The following is a 15,380-nucleotide window of genomic DNA, read 5'->3' on the forward strand; positions in this document are numbered from 1 at the left end:
CAGATGTGCATTTTGGGCATATAAACCATGAGTAAACTTTCATTCCTTTGACAATTGTAATTTAATAACAGAAAATTACTACCACTGTTGAACGAATAAGCAGTGGTGCCATGATCATGTACGTATGTGGTGGATGTATGTAACAAGATAACAATCTGGATTCTAGGCTAGCCCTCAGTTGAAATAATTTATTTTATCGAGCTTTTCACTTTGGTTTTTAGAAATAAACTGTAAAAGAAGCAGGGACTCAACAGATTTTACTTCTGGCGCGTGTTAAAACAATCAAAGGGGATTAAGTGATAAAAAATGCTCCCTGCTGCAAACGCATGCTGCTTTTGCTCCTACAAAAACACTGCAATTTGCAGCGTTGGATTATCAGCGGATATCAGCAGACGGTCGCATTTGAGGCATGTTGTGGCGAAATGGTTTTCAGTTGTCGCACAGTCCAGTATTGAGTAAATGAGCTATAAAATATGGGAGCTCAAAAAATTGCCTAAAAATCCAAATTTGTTTTCCACTATTTAGATCAACAGTTTAATGTCTTGTTAATCATGTCCCAAAGTATTAGTTCAGGAAGTGGTTAACAAATTGTTTATTTAATGTTATTTTTCATAGTTCAATCTATTAAACAATGTATGCACAAATGCAATTACTCAAAATCATGTTTATCTTGACTCTAAGAGTACTGTACATTCACTTTCCAATAACTTAGACTTGAAATATCCAATTTGAATGAATGACCCCTCATTTTAAAGATCACATACTCAGGTATCTGCAAATACCAATAACTTGAATTTCAATTTTTGCTACACCTTAGCCATTTTGCCACAACATGCCTCATTTAACACCCGTTCAGGCTAGAACTTGAATTGGCTGTTTCTCGATCATTTCCACTCCACAAAAAACTCGTCCAAACGTACCCTAGAGGTGCCATAATCATAAATTTTCTTACCTCAGCCTCAACCATGATGGGACTGAGGTAGTATTACATCCTATCTGTAAACGTCCTTCTGGGGACCCTCTATATTGATCAATGGATCATCATTCCTCCATATAAAAATTAAACATTCAGCACACAATATCAAGTCTTATGTACTTTAAGTAAATAAAAATCGATATTTATGTGCTACTCACTTTATCTATTCTGAAATAGCCTCATGATGGTTGGAATACATCGTGATAGGTGAAGCAACCTCGACCATGACAACGTGGTTGACAGATTTCATGCAAAATTTCCAAAATATAGAATTTCACTTTCAAGAATGAGGATTTGAAAATAAATTAGATGGTTTTATTGCATACTCTTCGTTTCTTGCTTTATTCAAAATATTTGAAAGTTACATGTCATTGCACGAATTGAGTTCTTAATTTTCTCACGTTTAATAAATGATTTAGGTAGAGCATCAGCAGATATCAAGTCTTATGTACTTTAAGTAAATAAAAATCGATATTTATGTGCTACTCACTTTTCTGAAACTGCTGTGCCCCCACCCCCCGTTTCGAAAAATTCTGGATCCTCCCCTGATTTTGGTATGACAATATGCCTTGGGTCGCCACAGAAAACGGTGCATTCTGAAAGTGGATGCCACGCTGGTGGTTTGTCTATTTGGCGTTCCATATCTTCTAACTGCTTCAACTCAACTATTGGGAGATTTTACATGTTGAGTCCCGATTAGACCAGTCCACCTCGATTGTTTAATTGGATAGTATCACATTCACAAAGGTATATTTTGAACTCTTGCCAGTATTTAAACGAAGTGATTTTTTTTTCTCGTTTACTAAGTAAAGTAAGAATTAGGCCTATTTACATGACCATTGTCAACCAAGCAGGAGTTGTGGGCGCGCCAGTGACTGCCAGGGATTTTTTTTTGGGGTACAGGTAAGTGACAGATGATGCCATCATTGATGGGCCTTGTCCACCCAGTCCAACTTCAACAAGCTGACTCTATGCCTACCATGTTTCATTTTTTCCCCGACAGATTATTTTAAAGTGGCCCTCTGACGGCTAAGCTAGGCCTTTTGGACAGAATAGAGGTGGCGTCACCCCTATGATCAATGCAGTAGAATAGTTTCGGTGTTACTTAAGTTACGACAAGCATTAAAAAATGGATACGGTATTTAATTATCATCGATTAGCTTCTTAGTGGTTGTGGTTGTGTATTGGCGGCCATTTAAGCCAATATCATCATCATCAGCAATATTCTGCCAAAGCTACTAATTATCATACCGTACTCCCTCTAATAAGCGCCCCTCGTAACGTGAAGATGTTGTTAAGCACCCTGTTTTAATATGTCCTGACCCCACTCCCCTTTAAAAAAAAAATAAATAAATTGGGGAAAAAAATTCTATACCTACCATTTAGGGTTCAGGACCCATAAGCTGATTTTTTTTTTTTTTTGTTACAATGGGAAAATTAGAAGTCATCGGGAAAGCTCATTTCCTGCCATCTAGAGATCAAATTCCGGACCCCCTTTTTCTTTGGGGTTTATCGATTCATGGAAAAAAAAAAACCAATATGTTTAATACTGTATGCAACTACTCATTTTTTTTCTGTGTATACCGGTACACACATAATAGACCTATTTACTGTAATGAGAATGAGAAAGTTTACTTGACCATTTTCAAGAGGGGAGAACCTTGTCATTAAAAGACACCTCGGAAGTCTGGAAACCTCATTTCCCACCATCTAGGAGGATTTTTGTGAAACAATGTGACCCCCTCCCCCAAATGTGAACTTAGATCCACCCCTGCCAGAGATAAATGCCCTGCAAAAGATATTATCTGTAATAAGTGTAAAAGAAAGGGACATTTTGCAAGATGGTGTAGGTCAGCAGGTGCTATAGTAGTAGCAGATGTTATCCAAGGAGAAGTAAATTCATGTAGTATTGATACTTTAACAGGGGAAGGACCCATGTTTACTAATGTGAAAATTAATGATTATAATATCAACTTGAAGATTGATGCAGGAGCCGATGTTATGGTGATTCTATATTAGCTAAAAATTTGCAAATTTAGATAAAGAAATCTGATAAAGTTTTGTATGGCCCTGTTCATAACAAACTTGAAGTTGAAGGAAATTTATTGAGAAATTGATCATTTATGTCAGCGGTACTTAAAGGTCAACCAAACAAGACATCTCTGTTGTTAAAGGGGTAAGAAAATCAATAATGTAAACACAATGCCTACTAATGAGTATCCCAAGTTATTGATGGGGCTAGGCAAAATTTAAGGAGAGTATAACATAAAGCTTAAGCCAGAGGCTATGCCATATGCAGTAAATACCCCCAGGAGGATACCAATACCACTCCTCCTAACAAAGGTCAAAGAGGAACTTGCTAGAATGCAGGAGTTGGGAATAAGATGACTGTGAATATGAATCAGGGTGATCTGGGTTCAAATTTAGGGGGTGGGGGTAAACATTTTTCCCAAAAACCCTAAAATAAATCAAGATTACCTTCCGCAAGCCAACAAGAATCTCCCGGAAATAACCCATCTCTCGCAAATTCATACTTATCAGTTGTTCGGACCATCCTTCAAGTTCCTTACACTACCCCTACTATTCAACTCTTTAACACTATCCCCACTCTTACTATTTCCCAACGTGCTGATTTTCAAACTGGCTGCCTGGCCTACCGAGCCTCCAGCAATCTTGCCCCTGCTAAAATCTGTCGCGGACTTGCCAGAATTACTGTAAATGGTAGAATGTCCACACGACAAATTTCAAGGGGGGACCTTGTCGTTCCTAGACCTCAATGCGAACTTTTTAAACATTCTTTTAAATATAAAGGTCCCAAATATTTTAACTCACTTGACGTCTCTATAAAAAACTCTAGCACATTTTCCAATTTTAAAACTAAATTAAAAAGTTATTTATTTTATAATAGTACAATTTAATCTTTTTTTCTATCTACTTTTAAACTGATTGTTTTCCCTTTGTATTTTATAGAATTTTATCATCTCAAATTTTTTTGTAAGTAATCTTTTAACTTGTTGATGTTTGTTTTTTGTAAATATGTTTTATTGTACTTATTTTTTTTATTGTCGAGGGCCCCTTAAAATCAGCTCACGCTGAATGGGTCACCCTCTCAAAATATGGTTGAATAAATAAATAAATAAAAGTCTCATGGAAGTCGGTGCCGATGTGTGCAGTAATAAAATTAAATGTGTTAAAAAAGTCATCCACTGCCGGCCCGGGCCCCTAAATTTGTACAATTTATTTTTACAAAATGGGGAAATGAGTTATTTTCTAAAATTTATGTTTGAGAGTGTCAGGGGAGCAATATTCATAATCTTACCTTGGCCCCCAACCATAGTGGGGCTGTGGTGGTAGGCCTACCCTACATCTGTGAAAGTCCTTCCCTATTTCAAAATTTCTGGATTAGCCACTGTAGATTTCCCGGAAATGAATTCTTCCAACTTGGGACCTCTGCATCATCAGAATCGAGTGTGCAATGTACAGTACAGTATATTAGAAATCGGAAATAACAATTATCCCATGACCACATAAACAAGCACCTGCAGATTACCCTATAATTCACACTTTTTCGTTAGCAACAACTTGGCAACGACATGCATTTATACGCTTTCAGCAGAGCAGTTGTGCAATAAAGCGTTTGATTTTAACCCATTAAATATCTTTATAATGAACAATGTTCCCCTGATTAGATTTTTTCGGACTTTTGGTATGTTATTATTTGTATATTTCAGGAATGGATTCCGTAAAATATTTATGTTAAAATTACTTCTGTGTTCATTATAATTTTGTCTAAAGATTGATTAGTTCGACTATAAAGCTAAGTCAGTGTAAAACTGAAAAATACTCAGATTTTTCGAATAGTTAACCCTCGTTAACCCTAAAATGACTTAGTTTATTATAATCCTCAATCATTTATTAATTAATATCTGTTAAAATTAGAATTAGCGAATTTTGGCCAATTTATTGAAATTGAAGTTAAAATATACTATACTTTTGAAGGTCATGTAAATGTTCCATTAAATTCGAAACTTTTTTTGGTGGAAAATATTAATATGTTTGATATTCTATGAGAGATAAATGTATCAGCTTCAAAATGGAAACGATTGCGCAGCCATAGTGATTGATTGTATGTAGTGCGCATCGAGAAAAGAAGGTGCTCTCCATTTCGCCATGTTCAATTTTTTGGTAAACTATGCCTGCTGAAAATTTGATGGCGGGGAACACATGGGACTTCAAAGGCATCGCGCAAACGTTCTTCACGCGCTGCGGCAGCTTTGATCTTGGTTCATTTGCATAGCGCTGCGTGCGCGTAGCTTTTTCGAGTGATCTCCTTCTCAATAATACCTCCATGGTCTCACTATAAATTTCAAGAAGCAGATGAAGTTTATTGATCAGTTACAATAGAATAGGGACAAGAGAATGTGTCAGAAACGAATATTAATGATTTTGCACACACAAAACCAATGCCTGCTAACCCTGCTTCATTATTTTTAGTTTTAGCTTGAGTCTTTTACTATTGTTGTTTCTGTTGCTGTATTGAAATTGATTTTTATATCAAAAAATTCATTACAGTAAATATTTTTTATAATGCTGTAAATGTTTTTTTTTTTTTCTTTTTTGACAGAAAATGAATTCCCTAAGATTATTTTTCACCATCATTATGTGTAAGTTTGAAATTTGATGTGTTGTTATTATGCATGTAGTACGTTATGCTCTCACTGGAACTCCAAACTTTCGGTGCTATTACAACATCTTCACTAATATTGCCATATTCGAAAATATGATAATTGCCTCAAATTCCAGATTAAATATGGATTTAAAAATATTAAAAAAAAAAAATCTTACGCCAAGGTAAATACATGCTATTGCCGATACATTTTGGCAGCACTGTTTGCTTGGTGAAATTGGTGAGACTTCCCAATTGCATCAGGGAAAGCTATGCAGTGTAACAATTGCATTGAAATAGTGTAGCAATTTTATGGAACTAGATTTCAGTCACATTTTTATACCTTTTTAGTGATTATCCAAATGAAAATAAAACATGTTTGTCTTCCACTATTTATTAGAAAATACACATGTTTTAAAGAATTAAATCAAGTTAATTATCATCTTATATCAACAATAGTACTACACATAACAAATATAATAACAATATTTTTAAACCTTACAGTGATACACATTTAAAAACATTTTCATTAAATGAATTCATAGTATTTGGTGTTTATAGTAACAGTTCATTTGTAATTTGTTTGCCTTTTTTTTCTGTAGTTGTGGCAGTCAAAGAAGTAGAGTGTGAGGTGAAAACAATATATTTTTGTCCTGAACAAAGTGCAAAAATATATTGCAATATTTCCAGTTATTTCACCAAATTATACTGGAAAAACTCTACAGATTATGTTGTAGCATCACAGACTGTTAATGAGGGCAAAAATGCCAAAAAAAGTCCACATAAAACATACTTATCATCTGACCGATTTGATGTCCAAGGATTATCATTGAAAATAGCATTTCCAAAGGATGGTGAACAATTCTATTGTGATGTTGTATCGAGGAAAAAAGAAAAAAAACAGCATTTTACTCTAGTCGAGTACAGTAAGTGGTATCCTTAATAAGTATGCCAGGTAATATTTCACACCAAATTCGAATTCTGAGAACGTTCTATTAAACATTATGTATAATAAAAATACATAAATAGTAAAAAAAGTATATCCTTGCCAAGCCACTAGGGCCTATAGTGGCCGTAGCTTATCCCCAGTTTCTGTAGGGTGAAGCGGATGAGAGTGAAGCAGCCGGGTATGCTGAAGCAATGTAGATAAATTGCCTTGACACAAGCGAATTGCACAGCAAAGGATTGAAACCCCAGCCTCGAGGTTGTGAACCAGTTAGAAATCATTTAGCAACTAACCATGTGTTAGTATTGTCTAACTGTGCACTGGCATATTTTTCCAATATTTAGGTGAACCTTATCCTGATGATGTGTGCAGTTCACAAAAAGACACTAACAAAACAAAAAGCAGGCAGTCGAGAAGCAGTGGAACCAAAAAAATTACCCAGAAATTTAATGGTAATGATGATGATTGAAAAACTTCATCAGTTTTTTTTTAATTTTATTTTATTTGAATTCCAAAGTAAGCAATTTTGGTTTTATTCAAATGGAAATTCATGTGATCAATGATCATGTAAATGCTGTGCAAATAAATAGCCAATTTACTGACAATACTCAAAGTGATGATGACGAGGACTGTGTTGATTATGATGATATTATCACAAATGATATTTTATTTTCTTATAATTTAGAAACAAACTTTGTTTGCATAAATGGAAGAACTATTTTAAAATGTGATGACGGGCAACACGATAGGCCTATCGCAGAGTACTGGGAAGATAGATATGGCAAATTGATTGTGTCTAATGTGGATGGGAGACTATCAACTACGTCCGATGCCAGATATATATTTAACCATATGAATTCCACATTGTTAGTCCAAAACGTATCAAAATTAGATCATCTATTTTTTTGCAAAACTGTCTACGATGATGAAGATATCATAAAACGTTTCGATTTACTGGAATATGGTAATTATAGTCTTTGTTGTAATTACAGTTTTATAAAGTAGGACCAAGATGTAACAACAATGACAAAATGCCAGGATAACCCATAAAGCTGAAAACAGCTTAATTCCAATGGGGTCCTAAAAACAAGCAATTAAGATTTAAAAATAAAAATCTACAAAAACAACAATCATGGTTGATTTCCAAGGTGAAAGTTTATCGCACGTTTAAACTCAATTAATTCGTTAATACACTTAATACTAGATGGAAGATTATTCCAGTCTTTAATAGTATTGTAATAAAACGTTTTCCAAGCTTGGCCTTTAATATTTGGGATTACAAAGTTTTCATTTAAATTTCTAGTACTATACAGTGTTGTTCAGAAATCTTTAAAGTTATCGGTTAAATAAGGAGTATCATTGTATATTTTAAAAGCATGAACAAGCCTAAGAAATTTAACCCTTTTATTTATATTAAGAAATCCATGTAAGGAAAGTTCTTCCTGATCGACATGTGCTCTTGGGGGAAGGTCCAGAATAAACCTTACGATCTTATTTAGAGTTACTTGTAGTTTATTTTTTAGAAATGCACTTACTAACATACCAGGCAGACACGGCATAGTCGAAAATACATTGGATTAAGACAGAGCAAAATAAGTTCAGGGGATCATTGCACTAATCATAGGGCTAAATTTCTAAATTATATTTTTCTTATAGGTACACCAAAAGACAGCTTTTTTGAGGGATTTGAAAGCAATAAATGTGAAGTAGATGCAAATGAAAATGGCCAGGTCAATGTAACATTCACGGTGGCTTCTTTCAGTCCGATGGATGCAGTAACTGTAGATTGTGAACTGAATGGAGAGTGTATTGATACAAACCCGCAGTATAATGTAACCGATGATGGGAATTTTAATTTACAAATTTTTATAGATAGGAACATCGAATGGAGTCAAAATTTGACATGCACATTATCTGGTGATGCTATGTGTAACCATACTCAAGAATTTGTTTGTCACTTCAAGTTCAAGGAAAACAGTTCAAGCAGTAATAGAGATTTAGGTAAAAACATCTTTTTCTTCAGTGACTTAATGACGAGTCACAGGGCCTTTGGGCAACAGAGTTTTTGGGGCCCATAAAGCCAGGCACTCACTGTGTGCATGACGGTCGTCGGCCGACGCAATTCTATAAAGAACGCAACGCGACAACGCGTTGAGTCATTTTTAATGACAATCAGCAAAGATAATAACTATTTATGTTCTTTGCAATCGGTAGACTGCCACCGACAATGAGCAAATGACGTCGCATTGTCTATCGCTCACAGAGAGCAGAGTTAGATTCCTTGGCAGTGCAGTGAGTGCCTGGCTTAAGTCTATAAGTATTTGAGTGAATCCCTTATCTACCTTTAAACATTTCAATATTAGGGCTGAAACAAAGTCAATACCATTCAAAATACTTTTATCTCATATTATTATGTGACTATGTTAAACCATATAATCAAATTTTCTTTTCACACACACCATTTTAATATTTTTGTCTATCCTGCATGCTTACATTTTGGCCGTATTCGGCTGGTCGTTCTTTGTTAAACCACGCCCACCTGTGCAATGGTAAAAACCTACTTAACGAAGATGACCAGTTGAATATAAAACTGGTTAATACTCGACAAAACAAAATGGCTGCATATTTACTGCGATACACGCTGCGTAATCAAGGTTCCTTCGGATTGTGACAGTATGGGTTTTTCGTAAAAAGGGTTTTTATCCAGTTTTTTAATTCTGTTAGCCTACAATTATTTTTTGATTTAATGTGGGTAAATATTATAATTTATATTTTTTGAACTTTAATCTAAAATATAGTAACGCAAATGTTGTTACTAAACTGACCAATCGGCCTTGTTGTTATGGTCACCTGGATGATTTAACGCTGATTAATGCACTCTGATTACGTTAATTTTTGCTGTCAACGAAGTCTATTTACCAGTCGAATGAAAATAATACTCAACGAAAAATCGTAGTCAACGAAATGAACCAGTCGAATAAGACCATTATTTTGAATTCATTAAGATGCACATTCTCTGTTGAATTCTAGTACTAGTAGGCCTTTACTTCACTGTTTTGTTTACCATATAAATGTCAGTTTCAGGCCTAGTGGAGCCCTGTTGAGTTTAAATTTATTGTATAAAAGCTGGGGTGGCCACAATGAGGAGGAGCAGAGAAAGCTTCTGCCCTTACCCCCTATTTGTCAGGGGTAAGGGCATTTTAGTAACCTTTAAATTTTGGAAAATAACCATTTGAAACCCCAAATTGCTTGTAACTGCTATAGATACCATAATTGCTAGTCTTGGTGCCCTTTACTGTAACTGTTCTTTAATTTAATTTCATTTTAATTTGCATTCAGCAGCAGGTGGCCTGCCACTTACAGGATGGAAGCAAAAAACTGATACAAATAAACATACAAATATTAACATCACAAGTAAACCTAAAAAAAAAAAGTTTAAGTATATGTAAAATAGATTTGATCTTCTTTTTATATACTCCTACACTATTATACAATCTATGGAATTGTCTGCTTTGTTAACATTGTTATATAATCTTCAGTAGCATTGACCCTGGCAAAAGAAATTGTCAAAAGTTCAGTAATAGTATTACGGCACAGATATACCAAATAAAGTTGTTGAGTAACTGCCGTAGATACCATTAACACATTTAAATAAAAATGTTAAATCCAGAAAATTACGCCGAATTTTAAGTGCAGAAAGGTTGATAAAGACCCCGACTTACAGTCTAACTATGGAATTAAAAATTGAGATACGGGTATTTACATTTTTGATGCCAGCAATTTCTCTTGACGAGTTTCAATATCCTATTGGCTTTAAAATAATATGTTTAATATGTTCATTAAAATTAACCTTTTAGTCGATAATTATACCAAGATCACGATGAGAAATTACAAAAAAAGAATATGATTACTAATAAAATAAGGAGGTAAAGTTTTGTTATTTTTAATACAAATATTTTAAACTTTACATTTGACTTACGCCAAGTTCCATTTGCCAAGTATTGCACCATGATTTACGTTTATGTAGATCATCTTGTAAAAGGCGTGATTCATACATATGAGATATAATAATAATATAATCAATTTCAACTCATCAGCATAGAGCACAATGTGCATTGAAATTCGAAGGTAAGTCATTTATGAAAAGGGTGAAAAATGAAGATTCTAAAATTGTTCCCTGTGGGACACCTAATCTCACAGGGAGCCAGTTTTGACAATTATACTGTCACACATTTTTTCTGATTATAAAGTCCATCTGTGTTTTTGCTAATTGATATTTTTATTTTTATTTTTGCCATTATTGTAGTTGTAGCCATTGTTTTATTTATGTATTTTTCATATTATTGTTTTGATTATACATTTAAATACCCTGTATTTAAGTGTATTATATTTTCTTTAATTTCAGTTATTGCTCTTTTGTGTCTTAGTGCGGTAATTTGTGTTGGGATTGCAATTGTGTGCTTGTGTTGTCGAAAAGGTAAGTCGACTTAAACCTACTGTATTAAGCCGGCTGTCTCGAAAATAGAAAGCCACCTAGAGTCTCTGTTTTTGAATGCCTGGTCTCTCTTTTCGAAAATACCTGGATCTATGTTTTCAAATGCATGGGTCTCTGTTTTCCTAATCGATACTCAAAAACAGAGACCCAATAAAACATCAGAAAATCATGTTAAATTATTAATTAACCTACACTGCGAATTCTATCGACCGAAAATGGAGAATACAGAGAGTTGTGTATAAGAGACAGCATACTGAGCTATAACATACATATAAGGACGATAATGCAGGCATCTCTATGCGGCAGTAAAGATAAGAAGAAAAAGGAAGGACCAATGAAGTGAAGCAAAGAAAGTCCTATCATTTTATACAACAAAATGGCAGATAGGAAACTACAGTATATTGACAACTCTAGAAAAAAAATTAAATGGTTTAAGGACAGTTAAAGAGAGAAGAATCTGCCTTGTTCTCACCTAAAGCGCACTATATATAATACAGCCTATTTAATAATTACGTAACAAACCCGGCGGTCCTCTTTCTGGAAGTCAAGGAAATTGGTACATTGTTGTTCCTTTCAATTCCTTTTATTTTAGATAATGTCCCATATAAAAAAATAAATAAATAAAAAACAAATGTGATTGAAATAGAAAATAGAAATACATAATTTACTTTGTTGGATCGATTTAACAACTAATAATAATAATATCTCGCTCTTATTTAGCGCTTCATGCACAATGCCTCTAAGCGCTTCACATTACTACCCTGGTCACTGGATCAAACACATATGGAACACATACTCAGCTCCCTGGGGAGAATTCCATAATATTGCAGCTAGTAATCAGCGCAGTTGTGTTCGAACCTACAGGTACCCACTCGTACTTCTGGATGGAGAGAGGCAACTGTAGATAAATTGCCTTGCCCAAGGACACGAGCGATTTGCTCAGCGAGACTTTCGAACCCCCGACCTCGAGGTTGGGAGTCCAAGCCAAAACTGATGCGTCAACCGCTTCTACAAAACTGAGACAGAACGTAATTTTGAAAATTATAGCATTAATTCTATTGCAAACTTCCTATGCAGCGACTGTATGAGACTCCATGGCCATTGTTAATGTTAGGTGACACTCATGACTGGGGCATGTATAGCAGAATCAAGTGAAACCGGGTTATAGGCTCTGTATACTCCATGTTCGGTCGATAGAATTTGCAGTATAGGCTACCTTGCGAGTGTAATCTTCTGATTTTTTAGTGGGACTCTGGTTTTGAAGTCTCTGTTTTCGTATTGCTGGGTCTCTATATTCTAGTATCGATTACAAAAACAGAGATCCAGGTATTCTAAAACAGAGACCTGGCATTCGAAAACAGAGACCCTAGGTGGGTCTCTGTTCTCAAGTAAGTCTCCAGTCTCAGGTCTCTGTTTCAAGGTCTCTGTTTTCGAGACACCCATATTAAGCCTACATAATGTGTATGTGGGAATGTTGGAAAAGATAAAGTAGGACACAATTCTAAGACTGGTTTCACAATAATCAGATAAGCATGCTCATATTGTGTAAATGGATTATGACTGGAATTTAGGGTGGTGTGGTGAGTGTAGAAGTATATAGGCCTATTATGAACCATAAACAGAAACAAACTCACTATTCCCGAGGCTCCCGCAGCTTCTCCGAGTTTGTTTGCTTTGCAGCACTGGCTTTGCGAGGCAGAGACTTCCGGGCATGTATATATACAGGCCTATTGCAGATTATCACTTTTTTTTACAATACAATTACATTATTTTTCAGAGGAAGAGGAACATAGCAATACACAATATAAGTTGGCATCTAAGATTCCCCCCTCCAATACATCACAAGCTCCGACCAAGTAACAATAACTGCACCTCAGGAGGTCACTTAATTGAGGCATGTGTGGCGAAATGGTTAAGTAAGTTGTCGCACAGACCAGTACTGAGTAAATGAGCTATAAAATATGGGAGCTCAAAAAATTTCCTGAAAATCCAAATTTGTTTTCCACTATTATAGATCAACAGTTTAATGTCTTATTAATCATGTCCCAAAGTATTAGTTCTGGAAATGGTCATCAAATTGCTTATTTAACGTTATTTTGATAGTTAATTCTATTTAACAATGCACAAATAACTTCAGAAGGCAATTACTGTACTCCTCTTTTGTCTTTCTTCTTTTGTAATCTGTTGGGCTTTGTCCCCTCCCTTGTCGTTTATTTTAAGGACGTGACCCTAAGGAGTTTCCTTTTTATTTTCCTTTTATTATTTTTGTAACATGTTCTTGTTGGTTCTGAATAAAAGTGATTATATATATATACTCGGGTATCTTAAAATATGTATATTTTAGAGGGGTCTCGAATTAGAGGGTGCACTGTACTCCTTTAGTCCCAACATGTCTTCAACATGGGGATTTCTAATTGTCAACATGGTCTTATCAAATTGGTGCAATTCAATGCTATTAACTTTTCGTTTTATATTTAATCTAACTTTTAGTAGATTTTTAACTGTTAACTTAATTCAATCTTATATATATTTTATCTACACTTTTTAATGTTTTAAAACCATTAAAAAGTAATCATTTAATGTGTAATGTATAAATGCCAAGGTCAACTTTTTAATTATGATGCCATATATTATTATTAATATTGTATATTTATATAGTGCATACCTAAAACTCTATGCTATGTTTGCTCTATGCTCTATGTTATAATATAACAATACATTAGAATAACTCTGTACAATATTTATATTCTTCTAAACTGTTATGAGCTTTGTCAGTGCAACAAATTTCCTTTTGGATGAATAAAGTTTTTCACTATTCTGTATTTCTGTATCAAGTTTGCCACTCCACCCTTCTCACAAAACTTCATACATGGTATCGGTATCTGTGGTTCTTTAAATGGCTTTGGATTTTCTCTTTTTTAATTGGCCAGCGTACTTAACTAACAGGGTTGCACAGGGCTCCATTCTTCTTGGTCCTACACTTTTTAATTTATTTGTTGCCAATTTTCCTGATTTGATTAATTCTGACATTTCTTTACATGCCGATGATACTGCTGCCCCCAACCTTGGTTGGGGACAGCATGTTGCTTCAAGAGGAGCTTCTAGAATTCTAGGCTTTATTAGAATATTATTTCGTCGCTCACATCACTAACACTATCAAAGTAGATTGTGTTAGTTTGTGAAATCAAGATAGTGCATCAAAATACGCGCTGTTGTTAACGACTTTTTGTGTGGTAAAGAATACAAAATTGCTTGACAACCAATATACGCTCATTTTGACGCGCTACTCTGATTTCACGAACTAACACAATCTACTTTGATTGTGTTAGTTTGTGATGTGAGCGACGAATTTTGTGCAACATTCCTGCTACTTTTTAATTATGCACAGGGAAATGCTGTTGAAATGATCCAGAGGAGTGCAACTAGGATTTGCCTTTACACTAAGAACTGTTATGAAAGCTTTAATTTTAATTTGCCTTCAGTTGAACAAAGATTCCTATATTTAGCCATATCCTATGTCTATATATGTTTATTTAGTTATTAATCAGTTAATGTTTTTTCATATAATACCTGCAACACAGATCTTCTTAAGTTTGTTCACTCGTCAGTGGTGTATCTAGGAGTCTTAAAATGGGGAGACGCAAAATGGTGGTGTTTGAGGCTCGATGATTAATTGAGTGGGGTCTAGGTTGCAAAATAAAGTGATAGGTAATTTTTAACTATGGGAGAATGAATTTTTTCTCCATCATACATTTTTGGGGAGGGGCAGACTGGGGGACTCCTCCACTCCTCCTCTCCTCCTCCTCTAGATACTCCCCTGACTATTTTTCTTGAGCTACCGTAGTTGTTTTCATAATACAGTGTTATTGAATATTTTTCCACAATTTGGAGATGCTATCTCTTCTGAAATTCGGGACATTCTGCCATTTGATTTAAATTGTTTCTTAATCATTCTAAATCTTATTTATGAAGTCTGACTCCCGAAGTTTAATGTGTATATATATTTTATACATTTTATTCTGGTGTGATAAATTAACATTTTTTAATTAGGTAAATTTCAATTAGAGAATTATAAATATATATATGTATATCAACTCAGTAATGTCATTTTGTACAATGTTTTTGTTTGAAACAGTGTTCAGGAGACTAACTTCAGTAGTAATTCAGTTTGCTTTTTGGAATCCCTTCTTGGCACTGTTTTCAATTGTAATTTTTATTTTGTTTTGTAAGGCTTATTTTATGAGGGAAAATAAATGAAATGAAAAAAATAATAAATACATATTAATCATGATCCTAA

General features: G+C 34.5%; 1 protein-coding gene across 1 annotated transcript; it reads left to right on the forward strand.

Moving 5' to 3' along the window:
* Positions 1-1,806: 1,806 nt before the first annotated feature.
* Positions 1,807-15,380, forward strand: LOC117124597. Its single transcript, XM_033270891.1, has 9 exons — positions 1,807-1,879; positions 3,947-3,970; positions 5,601-5,640; positions 6,245-6,568; positions 6,933-7,040; positions 7,274-7,552; positions 8,245-8,589; positions 10,994-11,065; positions 12,861-15,380. The coding sequence occupies exons 3-9, from the start codon at positions 5,604-5,606 to the stop codon at positions 12,941-12,943; spliced, it is 1,248 nt and encodes a 415-aa protein (XP_033126782.1). The 5' UTR covers positions 1,807-1,879; positions 3,947-3,970; positions 5,601-5,603; the 3' UTR covers positions 12,944-15,380.

The sequence above is a fragment of the Anneissia japonica genome, unplaced genomic scaffold, assembly GCF_011630105.1.
Source record: "Anneissia japonica isolate Jap-2015-1 unplaced genomic scaffold, ASM1163010v1 scaffold287833_len2544123_cov190, whole genome shotgun sequence".
Lineage (NCBI taxonomy): Eukaryota > Metazoa > Echinodermata > Crinoidea > Comatulida > Comatulidae > Anneissia > Anneissia japonica.